At 34.7% G+C, this 20,592-nt stretch overlaps 1 protein-coding gene across 1 annotated transcript; it reads right to left on the minus strand.

The window, feature by feature from the left end:
- Positions 1-1,106: 1,106 nt before the first annotated feature.
- Positions 1,107-2,238, minus strand: LOC145076895 (calcium-binding protein CML42-like). Its single transcript, XM_079022694.1, has one exon. It carries the CDS (start codon positions 1,962-1,964, stop codon positions 1,347-1,349), a length of 618 nt encoding a protein of 205 aa, XP_078878820.1. The 5' UTR covers positions 1,965-2,238; the 3' UTR covers positions 1,107-1,346.
- Positions 2,239-20,592: the final 18,354 nt, after the last annotated feature.

Here is a 20,592-nt window from a genome sequence, read left to right on the forward strand (position 1 = left end):
GAGCTGAATATCCAGTGACTGCGTTGACTGAGAAGATTAAGACCATGCCACTTGATTATCTTAGATTTGGTTCAAAAGGGGACTTCCTAGCCCAAGGGCATTGTTATGTCAGTTGTTGCTTTCTGGCCGAGTCGCGAAAGTGTGTGACAATGAAGGGGGCCGTAGCATTCTAGAGATACAATTGGTCGGGGGCTAGTGTCGCTTTCCTGATGAGCCCATGGCAGGGAGAAACCAATTGGCATGCGTAATCTAGGAGGACCGATATCACGATTTTATGGGGGATATCGTACGTCGCATGGGCAAGAAGTAATGTTGCATTTACTTCCATGATATGTGGGAGATAGATTCATGTTGGTGTTTGCGATCGTTCTTTGAAGGATTCATGGAACCGTTTATTGAATTTGTTAGTATGATAATGACATGTCGATATTCAAGCCAATTATGTTTAGAGGTGATTTGGAGGAGTTAGGAAACCTTAAAATTCTATGAAGATAGACAAAAATCTATGGAAGTGTGTTAATCTATTAGGTTTTGTGATATTTTTATGGAACCTAAAACTTTTGTAAAATGTTTTTAAAATGCATAGTTTTTTTTTTCTTTAGAAAGTCAGTAATTTGTGAACACACACACACACACACACACATATATATATATATATATATATATATATATATATATATATATATATATATAATTTTATTGACATGTGTTACTATCAATACTCTCTTTTCATTTATCATACACGTAAATGAATAATATCGTTATATATTTTCTATCAAAAAAAATTTTATTCGAGCAAAACGTCAAATATATATATATATATATATATATATATATATATATATATATATATATATATATATATATATAGTCAAGATCAAATAAGAAGGAAATTTTTGGTAGGAAGGTAAGAAGTTTTTTTTCTACATATTAGTACTTATATATATTGTATTTAATATGTTACTTTTAAATTCAAATTTTAAATTTTGAATTTCAAATCAAAATTTTCAAATTTAAATAAATCTTTCTTTAAATCTTCATATGTATAATTTTTTGTTTTATCAAACCCGAATAAAATACGGGTCTCACAACTATATATACTAATATTTACTAAATTAATCAATTGGATTTTAAATATTCATAAAATCTAATCATTCCAATGTATCTGATTGTCAATATTTCAAAAACAAAAATACAATCTTGGAAAGAAGATTAAAAAAAAAGACCTCCAAATATAGCATGCCGGCGTCGGATGAAATATGTTGCAGTCGCCGGATGAAACCCTTTTATCATTCACAACAACAGTTAATCTACATTCAAGAAGACAATCGATGAAACGATCATATTCACTTAAGAACGATCACAGTTCGCATCATATCCTTAAACTCCATGAAATCAACGCGTCCATCTTTGTTCCTGTCGACGGAGGAGATCATCTTCTGCACTCTTCCGATCTCATTCCCCTCTGCAAATCCCAGCTTCACAAGAACCGTCTGTAACTCGGTCGCCGATATGTATCCATCTCCATCTTCATCAAACACCTTGAACGCCTCCATCATCTCCAACTCCTCCTCCTTGCCTCCCTCACAACTACCACCCTCATCATCCTGATCTTCATTGCTGTTGTTGTTCGGATCATAGTTGTCATCCAGGCGAAAGAACAGATCGTCGATATCCTTGTGCAGAGCCTGGAAGTCTTCGAAGGTGAGTCCGGTGTTTCCGGGCTGGATGAAGGTTTTGATTATGGAATCCAATTCATCCATGTTGGTATCCAGGCCTAGGAGTATCAATGCACGGCTGAGTTCGTCGACGGTGATGAGTTCGTCATGATTGGTGTCGAATAAATCAAAGATACGACGGAGGCGTACGGAGTTGAGGGATGGAGAACGGAGGCGGAAGGAAGAGGATTTAAGTTGGTTCTTCTTGGTTGAGTTGTCTGCAACGGTGGTTGTAGTTGTTTCCATGGCTGATGTCCCCAAATATATATTATAGATTCAATCTCTTCCTCCCTTTTTCTGTCGACGATTGAAGGAGAAGAAGATTGAATTTGGGGAAAATAGGAAAGGGAGGGGAGATGACGATTGAGTATGGTATTTATTTAGGAGGTAGGAATGGAGGTCCGGTGATTGAGATCGAGATCAAGATCGGGAAATAATATGATCAATCATTGATATGGGGTGGGAAGTGGGATTGCTGGCAGCATATGGATACGCCCATTTTGCGGTAACTTCCATTATACACGACATGCTATAATTCTGGGTTCAAATTTCGATCAAAATGTGACTACTTGTCATTAAATACACCATTAATGTTTTGATATCACGAAGATGAAAGCTTCTATTACAACATCAACCATACATGCATACTACACCTAAAACATAACACAATAAAAAATGAACTTTGAATATTTTTGTTTACTTTTTTGAACTAAAACAATCATGCATAGGCATAGGAAACGATTATCTATGCTCTTCCTACTTTGGTATAAAATTAAACAAATTGTTGATATGTGGAGTCTAACCTAAACGATGAAGACAAAATTGTTGTTACAACTTCGGTCTAGAGCGCAGCCTGGTTAGAGGTTATGGAACGCAATCTTACTTCGGTCTAGAATGCACTCTTGTCGAGAGGTTCCAAAATGCATTCTCGTTTCGGTTTAGAGCATAGTTTTGGCAAAAGGTGTAACGTTCAGTTCCTAGTATGTATTTTAATAAAGAATTATTCATTTTTGTAAAGGGACTCGACGAGTTGGATGCCCTAGACTCGTCGAGTAAGAACGAATGATTGGATGCGGGACTTGAAGTCTACTCGACGAGTCGAGAGACCTCGACTTGACGAGTAGGGCTGTCAGGGTGAAACCCTAATTTTCAGGGTTTGCACCTTATTTAAACGCCTTAATTGGCCTCAACTACAGCCTCCATCACCTCCAAGCCTTATTCACGAAACCCTAATCCATTTTGAGTGTTCTTGAGCCTTTGTTGTGTGTTCTTGGTGATTTGAAGCTTGAGAAGGAAGTGGAAAGCTTGGGGATTCAAGAAGAGGCAAGTAGATCCAGAGTTTGTGCTGCATTTCCAGCTCATTTGAGGTATAAAGCCTATACCTTGTCTATTCATCTATTAGATCCTTCATGGAGTAGTTTTGGGCTTTAAAGAACCATTCATGGATGCAAGCATGTTTGGGGCTAAGACTTTAGATCCAGAGCCTTTGAGGGACTCCATGGCATAAAGGTGCCAACTTTATGGCTATAGGAGTCCCATGCATCATATTAACCACTTTTTAGGGCTATTTGAGCTAAATATCCCATGCATAAACATAAAGTTTGTAACTTTACGTGTTATATATACCCTAAGAGGCCGATCTATGTTTTGGATGCATTAAGCCCGACTAAAATCGACGGTATGGAATTAGACTTTGGGGGACTCGACGAGTCGTTCATAGGACTTGGCGAGTTGGGTCGTGGACATGGTTCCCCAACCTTTTCTGTTACTGAACAAACTTGTTGAGTCCGGAAGAGGACCCGGTTAGTTGGACGTCTTTATGGACTTAAGGATCAAAGAACTCGACAAGTCCAAGGATGAACTCGGCGAGTTGAGAGCAAAATGTCCTAACTAATATGGAGAGGAACTCAACGAGTTCAAGGATGAACTCGGCAAGGTGTGAGTGAAACACCCCGACTCTGTATGAAGGAGAACTTGACGAATCAAAGGAAGGACTCGACGAGTTCAAACGAAAAGTCTCGATACTGTCATAAGGAAGAACTCAACGAGTTAGAGGGTAACTCGACGAGTTAGATCGCGAGTTCGAGATTCTCTGAATTATGGAACTCGACGAGTTGATGGACCAACTCGACGAGTTGAGACAACCAGAGGTTGACTTTGACCAAAAGATGACTTTGACTTTGACTTTGACCAGGATGTTGACTTGATTTTGATTTTGACCAGAGATGACCCTTATAGGGTTATGGGTATGAGAGGGTAATTAAAGGAGATTGTTATGTGTAGGAGTTTAAGAGCAGTTGATCCCAACACTGAGGACAGTTCAGCTACTTCATGACATTGAGGCGAGTTACCTTCTAGTAGGAATGAGTCTAAGGTACCAATGTCGGCTCACTAGTAGGTAATTATAGATGATATGATTGTCTTTGTGATAATTGTCTGGTATGCCACTATCTGATAAGCTCTATGTGCTAGTATGCTATGTTATTATGTGGTAGTAGTAGGGGTGAAATAGTCTCCGGTTACCGATTGAAAGAAAACAAAGGGGAGGCCAACACCCAAATATGCTAGGCAGTTACCGGTTGAAAGAGACTGAAAGGGAGGCCAACACCCAGATATGCTAGGCAGTTACCGGTTAAAAGAGATTGAAGGGGAGGCCAGCACCCAGATATGCTAGGCATTATGTGATTATATGGTATGTGGTATGATGGGGGAACTCACTAATTTTTGTGCTTACGGTTTTCAGTTTTTGTTTCAAGTCCTTCTTCTTCGAAGGGAAAGGAGCAGGTACGGTAGCAGCGCATCACACATGATTTTCCGCACATGAGATTCTTGGGATTTGTACTCTGACATTATTACTATTTCATGATATGGTTTTTAAGACATGTGATCTATGATTTTAATGAAATGAATTAACTTGATGATGTTTTTTTTTTTAAACGGCAAATCTAACCTACTCCTAAAACTACACCTTAAATCCACCTATGTCCACGGTGGGACTTGAACCCTCAACCTCAAGGAGGGAGGGTAACACCGGATACCATTGGGCTAGAAGCCCTTTGGTTGATGATGTTTTCTTATAAATTGATTTATGAATCGTTATGTCATAAATAAAATTTTGGTCTTGAATTTTGGGATGTTACAAGAGGTCTGAAGCGTAGTCTCACTTCTATCTAGAGCACTCTTGATCATAGGTTCTCAAATGCAGCCTCTACTGCGGTCATGGGGGGCGTTGAGAGGGGGGAGTTGGCAGCTGTACAGGGCTATTTTTTTATTATATATTTTTATTTAAAAATAAAAACTTATAATAACAATAAGGACTCTGTTTTTCTGACTCGTCCTGAGCCTTTGAAAATATTTAATTCCTCGGGAATGGCCCTGACTGCAGTGTTCCTAGAAAATTCAATCCAGAGTAGTAGTGAAGCAGTTTTAATCCATAACTTTAGTATTGACTTTATCAACTTTACAAGCTTGTAACTAGGCATAATTATCTCTTGTCAAAACAGAGTTGGTAGTCGCACATCGGAAATAATAACTCCTCCAAATTGGGTTGTGGATTGGTCACTGCTTCCTTGCAACACAAGTAATGACACAGTAATAGATGGCATTCAAAACTCGTCGATGTATTAGCCCACCTACTATAATAATACGCCATGGAAAGCGTCACTCACTCTTGTTGATGATAGGTTATAGCCTAGCCATTCTATCTCAACCCAATTTTGGCTTACAACTTGTAGTGATCATTTATTTGTATACACCATCATGCTTCAAAAAAATAAAAATATGCATCTTGTTACGGACTAATGTTTGTGTTCTAGACTACTTCTAATCTTTCTTAATACTAATCTAACCGGAAAAAAGGATTAAACAAGTACAACTATTTGAAGGAAATATTTTCATCAAAAAATGTACTCCATTCCAAACCTGTTCTACATGTTTTGGAAAAGATCTTTGTATTCTAGACAAGATTTTAATCGATAATATGCTTAAAATAACTTATTATAAAGAAAACTTACCCACAACTCTGCCAAGTCGTCATCATCAAAAGCCATATTCTTCGGAAAATCAAGAGTCTGAAATGTCTGAAATCACCGAAATACAACTATTCTGGAGTCCAAAATGTAGAATTGTCAATGGAGCGGGTTTTGACCCTGATTCGCTCCAACCCGTAAGAATTTTAAGGGTTTGGTTTTTATTTTTTATTCGTTTACTCGTTTACGACCCGTACCCGTTAACCCTTTTATTAAAAGGGTCGGGTATGGATCAATGTTGATTCGCTCTATTTATGGTCCGCTCCGCTTTATATATATATATATATATATATATATATATATATATATATATATATATATATATATATATATTAGAGTAAAAATCAATTAATAACTTTATCTCGTTTCTAACGCTAATTACATTTACTCTTTTCTAAAAGTCTTTTAATTTCCTCAAAAACCCACCACCCATTCTAAGGTTGTGTTTGGGATTACTTTTTAAACATAAAAGTCTTTTTTATAAAGACTTTTTGCAAAAGAACTTTTTCTAAAAGAATGTGTTTAAAATGTATTTGGCTTGACTTTTAAAACTTTTAAATGATAAAAGTTAAAACTCACAAAAAGATAAGAATTCCTATCTTTTTGTCCAACCAACTTTTCTTTCTTAACTAAAAGTTGATTTTAAAAGAACTTTTCAATTTACCAAACAACTTTTGTTAATTTTTAACTTTTTGAAAAAGTTAAACGTCAAAAAGATGATTAAAAGGGAATCTCAAACACCATCTAAGTCTTTAACCCTTTTTCCTTTACGGTCCGCATTATGTTATATGACACTTTGATTTCTGCAACTATTTCTTTAAAGAGAATCGTCGATCACGTCTGCATGCTATCTTCATCTCAATTTTCAACTTTCAACCTTATTCCTCTCAACAGTTAAGAGTATTCAAGCCATCAAAAAGAGTCACAAGTTTGATTTCGATCGATTCATACGTGACCCTTTCATTCCGGCAGTCGGTGGTCAACAATCTCGACTCGTTAACAAGTAAGTAACACTATCAACTTCTCTAATGAAAAATCGATTGCACGAGAAATAACACTAGCAACAATCTTGGTTGTCAATAATAATCTGTTAAAATTTCAATTTGCTTAAGTAATATAATACTAGTCATCAAATCATACCTTTTTGCTATCTTTCCCATTAAAAGCAATTAGCTCAAAGTCTACTTTGCCTTTGGTTATTTTTCTGTCAAACAATTTCATTGTTACACTTACAAATCATTACTCACTTTACCCCTCTTGTCTTATAGACCTTTTTTTGTTAAAATCGATCAGTTATAACATGTTTTCATTTGGCTTTCTTACTGTTAAAAAATCTCATTAAGACAAAATTGGTGATGACAGAAGATGGATAACAAGATAGGTACTGAAAATGTTATAGATGTGGATGGTCATAGTGACAAAATCGATAATGTTGTGGAGGTTGATGCCCAAGCTCAGGGAAATGTATTAGACAAAGAGGAAGATTTTGCAAAAAGAAGAAGATTGACATCTGACGTATGGAAAGACTTTGATAAAGTTATCAGGGGCGGATTTACTATGGTGCCCATAGTGGCACTGACAACACCTAGTTTTTCCGGATGTAGTGCAAAAAATTTCGATTTTTTTTTTATTAATGTACACCTACAAACAAATGATTATATTATTATTATTATAGTTTAGATAAATTATCAAAAGTTGAATAGTTGAGTTGGTTTAACGCGTCCGACTTCTTTTCTTAGATGTCTTAGGTTCAAGTCCCACTCTCAACATAAATTCTTTTAGATTTCACGCCAATTCCAGATCTCAAAAGTTTTCACAAAATTAATTTGGGCGACTTTTCAATTCTCAAAATTTTGGCGCATTTTCGGTTCTAAATTTTTCGGATATCTTTCTCCCTCTCCGCGATCAAAGAGACCACAACACATTGTGTTACACGATTTCTTTCTTTCTCGCACTTTAATCTGAAAATACGAACGTCGTCATAGAGAGAGACGAAGAACGACTGCCCTGTACCATCGGTAGAGAAGAAGCACCACCACCACCCACCAAAATTCATCTACGCACTAGGTATATCTCCACCATAACCGAAACAAAATTTTCGTTTTTAATGTTCTAGTGTTGAACTTTAATGCAGTTGGGGTTTACCTTTTTTGATGTTTTAGGGTTAATAAAAAATTATTGGACAGGGCATCTTTTGTAAAATGGATTTCCACAGCCTTGGTGACATCGATTTAACAGTCAATTAAGGTGGTGTTAATGGATCAATTGAGTGATTAAAACTTCCCCTTTATTCGCACAAAACCAATATGCCCCTGCTTTAACAGTTTGTGACCAAACTGCCCCTATATACAGTTTCTTCTATTGCAGCATCATCAGGATTTTCTTAATAAAAGCAAGTCATGTTGACGGCTTTGCTTGTTTGTAATGATACTCAAGCTTGACCAAACTGCCCCTGCTTTAGAGTCTGTTTTCTTTTTCTTCTTTTTAATTGAAATAAACAACCTGCACTCAAAAATCATATGGATTCCAATATTACAGCTTAACAAAGAGCTTGATAAGGGACTTTAACACATCTACTTGATATAGCTTTCGGCTAGTCTTGGAGCTGGATTGCATTATGATAAAAATGAAACATATTTACCCTTATAAAAGCTTTTCTTTCACTTGGAAAGTAAAAATATACATATATGATTTTCCTTATAAAATTAAAAATATAAATATATGATAGAACTGAAACATCCTGTCCCAGCTTTTCAAGTCATTTTCCCTTACTTGGAAAGTAAAAATTTACATATATGATTTGCCTTATTAAAGCTTCTGTTCACTTGTTAATATCTTGCATCTAAGTATTGGACTAATTTTCCTTATTTTTATTTCTCTAATTTGATACCCATTCTTACTCTCAAGTTTACACTTTCCTTATACACAAGTCATGGGTTTGTTAATCTTGACCGACCCGACACAAACCCGACCCAACACGAACCCTTTTTCCAGGTCTATGTTATCTTATATTATCAGATTTTTTTGTGCAACTACTGCTAGTTATTCTTGCGTCCGCCCCTGAAAGTTATAAATCAATATGGGAGTGAAAGTGCAAAATGCAAGCACTGTAATAAGAAACTTGTTTCAGGTAGTAAATCTGGAACAACTCATTTAAGAAATCATATACATAGATGAACCAAAAGAAATCAGTAAGATATTGGTCAGTATATGTTGTCTATGAAGAAAAATGTTTCTAATAATACAGTTTCTGTTGAAAATTTCAAGTTTAGTGAGCAAAAAAGTAGGATGGATTTTGCAAAGATGGTGATCAAGCAAAACTATCCATTTAGTATGTGTGAACATGAGTATTTCCAATATTTTGTGAATGGTCTTCAACCACAATTTCATATAAAGTGCAGGAATATAGTCAGGTATAATATAATTCAAGTTTATAAAATCGAAAAAGAGAAGCTATACAAATACTTGGAAATGTTACCAAGTAAGTTTTCTCTTACTACTGATATTTGGACATATGATCATCAAAATATTGGTTACATATGCTTACCTTCTCACTTTATTGATGAGGATTGGGTCTTAAATAACAAAATACTTGCTTATCATTGGATAGAATATCCTCATGACCGTGAGACTCTTTTTAGGCACATTATTGATTGCATATTAGATTGGAAACTTGATAGAAAGTTGTTCTACATGGTGCTAGATAATGCTAGTGTCAATGATGCAATGGTGAGGAGTTTGAGAGGTTGGTTGTGTGAGAGGTCTGTTGTCCCATTGGAAGGTAAATTATTTCATGTTCGTTGTAGTGCTCATATTCTCAACCTAATTGTTCAAGATGGGTTAAAAGTTGTTGGTGAATTCATTCACAAGGTTAGAGAAACTATAAAATACTTGAAGCGTTCTCCATATTCTACACAAAAGTTTAATAATGCAAAAACTTAATGCAAGCTTAAAGATAAGAAAAAAATTAAAATGGATTGTCCCACTAGATGGAATTCAAATTTTTTGATGGTTCAAAGTGCTCTTGAAATGAAAGAGGTATTTTGGTGTTTGGCAAAAACAAATCAAAATTATAAATTTCATCCAACTAACAATGAGTGGAAAGTTGCCAAAGTGATAAGTAATTGCTTAGAACACTTTTATAAAGCAACAAATCGATTTTCTGGTACTTCTTATCCAACATCAAATGTGTTTTTTCTAATATATGTAATATTAAATTGCATATGATGAAGTGGGAGACTAATGAATATGATTTTTTGCGAAAGATGGCTGCCCCAATGAAGTTAAAGTTTGAAAAAATATTGGGATGAATGTTGCTTGGTTTTATCTGTTGTTGCTATACTTGATCCTAGGTACAAAATGAGTTTGGTCGAGTATTACAACAATAAGATCCATTCTTCTCTTACTGCTCCATATATTGAAAATGTTTGTAATGCTGTCTTTGATCTATTTAATGAGTATGAAGATTGTTTATTTCATTCAAAAGTAGAATCAAGCCAATAAGTTCATGGTTCTTCAAATGAGGTACATTCCAATGATGATGAATTAAGTGGGTTTGATTCTTGGTATGAGAAGAAGTCGAATTTAGTTGCCACACATAAAACCGAGTTAGAGATGTATTTAGAAGAAGTTCTCTTTCCAAGAAGCTTGTCATTTAATGTTCTAAATTAGTGGAAAGTTAATAGTGCCAAACATCCTACTTTTGCTAAGATTGCACGAGACATTTTAGTTGTTCCATCAACTAGATCCGAGGTTGCATTTAGTGTTGGAAGAAGAATAACTGATGAATGTCGTTCGTCGATGCTACCTGAAACTGTAGAAGCTTTAGTGACTACACAAGATTGGCTACCAACACGGAAATAAAAAAGTATTTAACTCGATGTCTAAGTAAAATGTAATTCGTATTGTATTTTATTTTGAGTATTAAGTATTGTTTGTTGTATTGGATTTTGATTATTAAGTATTGTTTGTTGTATTGGATTTTGAGTTTTAAGTATTGTTTGTTGTATTGGATTTTGAGTTTTAGTAATGTAATTCTTGTTTTAGGAGACATTTTATCTTTTTTATTGAAAACTATTATTTTATGACACACATCAAAATTCTGTAATTTTATTATCGTAAAAGGGTTGGGTTAATGGTTTGGGTATTCGTTGATTCGGTGGATACGAGTATGGATTTGATTATTTAAAACCCTAAGTGTAACATCCGGAATTCCAGGTATCATATTTCAATTATTTAGTTTGTGTCAAGAAGAGGGACTCGACGAGTTGACGCCTAGAGTCGTCGAGTAGGATCGCGATTGCTGACTAGATTTAATGAATGGACTCGACGAGTCGGCGAGTTGTAACAACGTAAATTTTCAAACAAATTTTTCATTTCAAAATAAAGTATTTTCATTCAAACAAGGCATAAACATTCCAAGTGTCATGTCAAAATACAAATCATATGAATCCCAAGATCACAAAACATCTATCAGTGTGTACAGATCACGCCGGCGCCTTCCCACGGTCCTCGCTAGTACCTGAAACACATACATAACAACTGTAAGCATAAATGCTTAGTGAGTTCCCCAAAATACAACTTACGCACATATGCCTTTCCAGGCCCTGACCTTCCGGTCCCTGTGTCTCAGGGGACTTCCGTCCCTGCTGGGTAAACCTTCCGGTCCTACCCACGCCAACCTTACGGTCCACAACACAACGCCTTCCGGCCCATAACATAATCGCCTTCCGGCCCATAACATATTGCCTTCCGGCCCACATAAACATACATAGCACGCATAACAATTAACTTATCACATATAGCACATATATCACATATCATATCCGACCTTCCGGTCACACAGTCAAACCCTTCCGGGTACGGTATAGTGAGAAGACTCACCTCGTGAATATTGAAGGCTAGCAAATCCCGAAGTCACTCGTGCTCGATCCGCCGAGCTACAATCTCCCTATAACATCATACATCTCTTATTAACACTTTTATCTTCTAAGTTTGACTATCCCTAAGAAGTCAACCATAGGTCAACCCTGGTCAACGGTCAACGGTCAACGGTCAACTTGACCGGACTCGGCGAGTGCTAGGGCGACTCGGCGAGTCTAGACGTCCTCACCAATTCTCTAAGATTCCCTTTCTACTCGTCGAGTATCCCCCTTGACTCGACGAGTTCCTCCTGGAAGAATCGCGGGGCCACCCCGACTCAACTCGCCGAGTCTGAAGAACAACTCGGCGAGTCCCAGTTAATCTTCAAGCTACTCGCCGAGTTTGTTCATCGGACTCGGCGAGTCCATGCCATGCAACCGCTCAAACTGCTTTCTAAGGTCAGATCTGCTCCGACCATTCATAGGTCTGGCCTTCCTAGACTGATTCACCACGTAAAGTCCTCATTTCGGTGCTCATAATACACCCCATGACTCATAATTTACGTTTTGACCTAAGGCATAAGGATTCCAATCCAAAACCTCCATTGATTCCCGAAATACTCAGGCATGGGACATTCTAGACTTCCAAGGGTCCCAATATAGGGTTCCAATCGCTTGGGGGACTAAGGAAACACTCAATCTAGCCACAAAAGGGTTCAATAAACCCTAAATCCATATACACATCAACATAGAAGAATGCAACTCGAAAATAATACCTGAACAACGTTGCTCTGTGTCCCCAAACCTCAGAATGTGGCTTCTCTTGCTGTTCCCTTAACCAAGCCTCCTCCTCCTTGCAAAATAACACTTCCAAGATCAATAATGGTCTTCTACCTTGCTCCAGATGCTCACAATCGAATTAGGGTTTCACTCACAGGACTAGGGTGAACAATGACGGCCATAAGGCCCCTTATATATGTCCCAAACCTGGACGGTTAGGGTTTCGCTAAACAGCGCGGACTCGCCGAGTCTATGCCCCGACTCGTCGAGTCCAGTCGCGAACCCGCGACCAGATCCGCGATCCTACTCGGCGAGTCTGAGCTCCAACTCGCCGAGTCCCCTCTTAAAACACCCAAAATCATAAATATAACAATACCTGGAATTCCGGGCTGTTACACAAGTTGAATCAACGAGTCCGCGCTGTGGACAGAAACCCTAAATCCTCGGGCATGTGCCCTATTGAAGGGATCTTATAGCCCTCATTTGCAGCCACCTTCACCCTTGAGAGCACCAGAGAACCTGAGAGCATTGTGAGTGAGAAAAGAAACCATTTTCTTCATTTCTAGTGTGATTTTGCTAAAAAGAAGGAAGGAGAGCAAGCTAGGCAGATTGAGGAGCTCAGATCTATTACCATTTGATCAGAAGAGGCTGCTAGAGGTATAAATCTATGCTCATTCTTGTGTATATGGTGATCTATTTGAATCTAGGGTTTTCTTATGCCTTCTTTAACTTGGATTCGAAGCATATGAGGTCCCAAGGTGGAATTCTTTTTAGATCTGGACCTTAAGAGGTCTGGAGAGTCCTACTTACCCTGGTTTATGCTATTCCTTTGGAGATATGAACCTAGGTTGGCATTTTAGAAGCTATTTCACCAAAAGAAGCCCTATGAGTATTGCATAAGTGTAAAGGTTGGACCTGTACGTGATTATTGTGTATTGGAAGGCCAGATCTATAGGTTAGAGAAGCAGATCTGACCTCAGAAAGTCTTTTGAGTGTTGCCATGGAGGGAACTCGCCGAGTCCATAAGAGGACTCGACGAGTCGAGTCGGGTTTCCCCGCGATTCGTGACCAGTGGTAACCCGTCGAGTGAAAGGTTAACTCGACGAGTTGGGTGAGGATTTATGAGGATTAAGAGGACATGCATGGGCTCGCCGAGTCACATGAGTGGACTCGACGAGTTTGGTCAAAGTTTGACCGTTGACTAGGGTTGACTTCAGTTGACCTTAGGGTTTCGGTCAAGCTGGTTCAAGAGAGGTCAGGGAGGGGTGGAATGGTCTTCTACCCATTCTTTAGAAATGAGGACAAGAGAAAGTGTTGATTAGAGATGTTATCATGTTGATAGGAGGAGGCTAGGTCGGGTTATCGAGCACGAGAGGTTATCCGACATCATACGAGGTGAGTCTTCTCACTATACTTTACCTAGAGTGGTAATTATGTGTGACTGGAAGGTCTTATGTGCTATGATGAGTATGTGATGCATGCTGTTATATGATATGTATGTGCTATGTTATGTTATGAGTATTATGATATCGACCGGAAGGTCAACAGTGTATGGGCCGGAAGGTCAAGATGATACTTACCGGAAGGTCTACCAGGACTATGGGACGGAAGTCCCCTGAGACACATGGACCGGAAGGTCTTGTAAAGTTATAGCCTTGAGTGGCGTATGTGCGTATGTGGTATTTTGGGGAACTCACTTAGCATTTATGCTTACCGTTTATGTGATATGTGTTTCAGGTACTAGCGATGATCGCAGGAAGGCGCCGGCATGATCTGTACACATTGATGGAGTTTTATGTATTTGAGATCTTGGGATTGTTTTTTTTGGTGGACATGTGTTACATTGGATTTTGATATTTCTTATGAATGAAATTATGTTTTAAAAATGAAAAAAATTGTTTTGGAAATTCACGTTGTTACATTGAGTGTTAATGGATCGGGGCGGATCATCTTTTCAAAATTTTAAAATGGTTTGGATCAATGGTGGTTCGCTACAAACCCGCCCCATTGACAAGTTTACCGAAATGTCAATCTTCCAAAAATTGTCAAAATATGGGACCATAGTATCGGGTCGGGTTAAACAAAGGAGGAGGGACTCGACTAAACTCGGGCCCGAAATGCCCTATTCCATACTAGTTTGTCATTTAAAAAAAACAAATTGAGATTATTTTCTTTAATTTAATAATATAATAGTTACTTTAGTCAATATTCCATGATTTTATAAAACTGGTTGGGTCCACCAACCAAGATCACCCCATCGTGGCCGACCCAAGAGGAGTGCGGAAAGTGCCTTTGAAAAGGGCCCATTCTTCTTTAGAGACCTAAATTTTTTGTCCTACTTAATACCAGTCTATATTTTTTTAGGCTAAAGTCTCTTTAGGTTAATTAATGTTCACAACTTCATGTACTCGGAACTCGAGACGTGTGAAGTTAATCTGGAAATTGGAAAACGAGAATGTCGCATGAGTTTCTCGATGATCAATTGTCAATTGGTGATACATTTGAAACTAAGGGCAACTATTCACATTATTGGTAAGTGACTAGCCGGTAATCATTTCAGTTTCAATGTCTCATACTCTCATTTTGATGTATGAATCACAATCGCAATCCAAAATTTATAGTCGTAATCACGAATTCAGAAACTTTCTTCTCAGTTCTTATCTTTAATCTTCGGCCTTAGAAACTCACAATCATCTGCTCTTATATTTGACTCTTCTAATCTTCTTCGATCCTGATCAGAATTCAACTCGACAATCTTTTAAAATCACTAAATGAATTATGTTTCTATTCTAACTTTTTATCTTTATGGTTTCAATTTAATAGCTTTAAATTATAATTTACTCATTTCTAAAGTATTTCTCTCTAATTGAGATTTTTACATTCAGAATCTGTTTGATTGCTCAAGACTCAAAATCATAATTCTACTTCACATTAAGAATTTAGGATATTTAGCAGTTAACATGCCTCTTGGATTAGCAATTAGCAATTCACATGCCTCCTGGAATTGTATATATTATGCAATTTATTGATTGAAATTTTGTCATAAAAGTATATTTTGAGACGAAATGAAAACCTAGAAATTTATTTCTATATTTTTATAATTTATAAAATTTAGTGCCTATTTTTATTGAATTGAACAGGGTCTCTGAAATCATGGGGTCGATCCTACACCCCATCTCGCACACTTCCCACTTCTCTACTTGAAAACCCTCACCCGAAAGACCCCTTCCCCACCAATGAATTGCCATCACCTCAGGCGAACCAATTGTCTTCTCCATGTTAACCCCATAATCTTCTTGGGTGAACTTATATTTGGATGTAATTTTAATTACTATTGTATAATAAAAAAAAACAAAATTTAGGCATATATTTGCTACATATATGTCGTCTCCGTAGTGGTTATCCTCTTGATATCTCTCTCACGGTGTCACCTATCTTTGTATTCCATGATCGCACACACATGAGATGTGTGTGTTGTGTCATGTGTGTGTGTTTTGATATTTTCAATTTCACTTCCAATAGCTAGTCATTTCTAAATTACAAAAAGAAGTCCCTTCTTTTTGCCTTTATTTTATTAGTCCGAACATTTCACTTTTAAGTCTTTTTAAATTTACTTTTATCCGTAATACATAATTCATTCCCTTTTATTATCACTAAATATTCTTAAACAATACAAACAACTTTTTGTATTCTTTTACTCTTCGTTTTATAAGATTTGGGCTTGTCCTTATTTTTAACCCAACTTCTAAATGGGCTAAACATCCTCTTAAAGTCGATATTTTTGCCATTTTACACTTTAACAAAATAAATGGATATGGGTTGCATATGAGCATATCCGATCCTGATTTTTATTTTTATCCAGTTCGGATTTTATCAAAAACAAAAACCAAACCGGTTTTATACAATATATGGACCGGATTATCCGGTTTGATATGAATATATTATATATAGGCTCCGTATAACCATATTAGGATCAGATAATATCAATTTAATAAATAAAATTCACCATTATATAGGCTCTTTTAGCAAAATATAGCAATTTAATTTCATAAAAACGACCATTATAACACGTAAAAACGACATAACTAATAATATGCATTAAACGAAGACGTAGAAAATGTATTAAAAATGTAAGTTTGTAAGAAAATTGTAAAAAAAAAGGTTGTAACAATGTAGGGCATTTATTTTTATTAAAATATATATGAAGTAAAATGTTGCAATTGGTTTCTTGTTTAAAAAAATATTCATGCACGGCCTTTTCACTTTGAGGGAATCTTGTACGCTTACTAGACACGTTACTTTCCACGTTTACTTGTAAAATTTCCCACATGGCGATGTTCCATTTTCCCACTTTTCTGTTAGTTTTCTGTTTAAAAGACTTGGTCCTACGAAAATGGCTAATTTGTTTTTTTTTGTTTGTTTGTTTTAATATTTATTTTGAACATATTTCATTTGCTATAAAACTGTAAATCAAATTGTGTACAACCAAAACACAAAATAATAGCAAAACTCTAACAATAATAACTAAGACAAGGTGTTTTTGTTATTTTTTGTCCTTTTATCATAAACATTGTACGTACAATCAACATATTTATGTATAAAACGAATTGTTTTGATATACACACAACTGTTATTAGACGTTGATCCTTTAAATTATGAAAAAAAAAACATTAATTATTTCATTTGTTATACTATTTATTTTAATAAGATATCCAACGATAAATTAATATTTCAATTTCAGTGTCCAATTTAATTATTATGATGTAACAAACGGGTCAAAATAGGTTACCGATCGTGTTTTTAATAATACATCTAAAACATGTAGAGTTCTAATTCCTAATATCAAAACGTAATCTTTAAAAAAAATACTAGTCAATGTTCTACAATTGTTCATGCCCAGTTTTTATATATATTAAGAACAACAATCTCTTAGTCAAAACGTTGCTTTCCATATTATTATGACAAGATTGTTGTATGTACAATATAAGTAAATATTTATAGCATCTACAATTTCAAATAAATATGTCAAACGTTATGCCAAAAATTGATAAATCGGAACGTGAAACGTGATTCTTTCAAAAAAATTCATTTTCACATACATACATACATACATACATACATACATACATATATATATATATATATATATATATATATATATATATATATATATATATATATATATATATATATATATATATATCATATTATTTCAAGAATGTTGTTATAATTAAGAATAATATATACATGGATATCATGTTAAAAAATTTATACATGGATATCTCATATTATTTCAAGAATGTTATTACAATTAAGAATTAAGAATAACTGACATGCGTTAAATGCGGGGAACATAAATTAAATATATATCACATATTAATAGGTAGCATTGTCTTAAGTGAAATTTTAATAAAAAATATTAGTTAGATTCATTTTTAGAGTTTTTTAACTAAATTGTTAAATATATATATATAATATTTATATTAGAGAAATTTGGTTTTTTTAATACATTAATTTTTAACATAAATAATCCACATGATCATTGTTTTATCACAACATGATGTGACTTCTTTATTAAACATGTTGTATAGTAGCTTGATGAACTCACTTTGTTTGATGTATCAACCCCCACGAAGGCTTATATGGCTCTTTTCATATTGGTCATGTAAAATCAAAAGCAACAATAAGTTGTTATATTTACCAACAACGTTAAATTATGCAAAGAAATTCGATAAACACTACAATTTAAATGCATTGCCATAACCATAAACATCAAATTCAGACATTGTAATTTGATAAATTTTAAAGTATTTTTTTCTTATAAGAATTAAAATATGATTTTTCAGGTTACACCCAATCATATATATATATATATATATATATATATATATTTCGATCAAAGAAATTATTATAAAAAAAACATGTTATGAACAAAAATATAATATTAGTTTCATAATTTGCCAAAAGTTAACACTAATAAATAATAATGAACTTTCACAAATCTTGCATTTTGGTCACTACATCCAATTAAAAAAATAAAATTCAGTTTAGAGGATTGATTCAAGAAGTGCATCAATGACTTCTTGTAGCTGAATTTGGGGAAATGTTAAGACCAACTGAGATATGAGGGAACAGTTATGAGGCTACGGTTGGTTTCTGGAGGGCAGTCAAATTCAAAATCGTTAGCACATGTCTTTCCAACCTGTTTCAATTATCAAATTTAGATCAAACTTGCCAAAATCAAATTACAAAAAAAAAAGCCAGGTATTTAATCAAGAAATCGAACAACATATTTTTCATATAAATAAATATCACAAATCTACAATTTACACTTTATATAATATTCTTAAATTATATCTTAAATTTTCATCTTTAATGGTTACTAACACCTCTTTCTGCCTTATTGTTGTGACATGAAAGAACTATAGAGTACATAGATGCTTAATCGTACCACAACAATCAATGTTTTTTCTGAGAAATATTGATGTAAGTTTATATTATATAATAAAACAATAAAATGAAATATAAGGGTAAAAATAATCCAAAAACTATTTGACATAATGTATATTTCATAAATGAAAGTTAAGTACATAAACCTCATCTACTTGTTAGAGATCGGCAATAACATAAAAATCAAACTTATGAATGAAATTGTCATTTGCAGAGTAGAGGAGGGAGGACGAAGCGTTGCTACAATTAGCAGATGTGCTTTAAGGATTGGCTTTGGCAAGAAATCTTAACAATAAAGATGTTATTTTTGTTGCTTTAAAATAGAATCATTGATGAAGATCCTAGTCGTAGTGAAGCAATTTTGACGGAGAAAAGTTCTGAAATAATGCATAATGAAGTTAGTATAAATATATATTCATTTATAGTAAAAGGAAGAATAATACTTTGAAATTTTTTTATGGTGTAAGTTGTTAATCAAAGTAATGAACACGCCTCTATAATAAGATAATTATTCGCATTGAATAACAACTACCACACGAGTTTGTTCGTTATTTTCCAAATAGTTAGCAAACTGTTGTGCATACCCATCCCAGAGTGTTACATTTATTTGTTTGCTTCTTCAAAAACCAAAAAAATAATAACTATACAATATAAAATGACATTATAAAGTAAAATCTAACACAAAGTTTTGAAAAGTAAACATACTCTAGATCTTCCAAGCTCAAATTGACTCTCTTTGATAATTTATTTTTCTTGTTCACAATTGGAAAGCATATCACAACATCTCAATAACATCTATTATATAGGATAAAAAAAATGGAAGATTAGTATAAAAGTTTTGGTATGGTGAGTGATGGTAAATAACATAACATCGTTATACAAATCAGTAGATTATAACATATAAACTAACCAACAAGTTTGTTCTCAACAAAGGCACCATCCAAAATTGTGTTGAAGTTTGCAAAAGAGAATTCATAAAGTGATCCAATCCACTCATTGCATGGTGTAACTTTGGTTGTGATATAAATATTGATTTTGTTTTCATTATCAAAAAAACTATTTTGTTTTGATTAAGACGAAGATGTGGATTTTGGATATAGGAACAACCATCCTCATTAAGTAAACTTTCAAATCTTTCAACCCATCTATTAGTAACCTCTGCTTCGATCTTTCTTCTGCAAATGCATAAAAACCAGTTTATATATTGTTATATGTGGTTAGAATGAATTTGGAAGAAAAATCAAAGGAAAAATATTGTTATTATATGTTCATCAATGAGAATCATATCAATTTAGTAAGTCTTTGCTGAAGATGCATAAACAAGATGTTTGATGAGACGAATTATTCTTACTCTCGTGGTAAATTTACTTTTTGAAACATAAAGTTGGTTTATGAAGGTAATGTTGCTTTGAGTCATGTTTCTGTTTGTGAAAAAACTAATGATTGTTAAACGCATGTGACTCAACCAAGTAATATGGACCGGGTAAAATAGGCAAAACAGGAACAATTCAAAATCATAGGGTCAGAGTGAAAATATAGTTTTTGGGACAGAATTTATAACTTTTGACATAACTCAAGGACGCTGAATGTAATTTAGTCTAAAACATATAATGTAGAAAGTCTTCTATGTGTAATCAAAATTAAAATTATAAAAATAAAATAAAATTCTTTTCATCCAAATATGAATGATGCTATATACTTTTAAGAAACCTTATAATGCAAACCAGACAATAAGACAATAAAGTAAGTATAAAT

The sequence above is a fragment of the Lactuca serriola genome, chromosome 9 (assembly GCF_051521515.1).
Source record: "Lactuca serriola cultivar US96UC23 chromosome 9, Lser_US96UC23_V15, whole genome shotgun sequence".
Classification (NCBI taxonomy): Eukaryota; Viridiplantae; Streptophyta; class Magnoliopsida; order Asterales; family Asteraceae; genus Lactuca; species Lactuca serriola.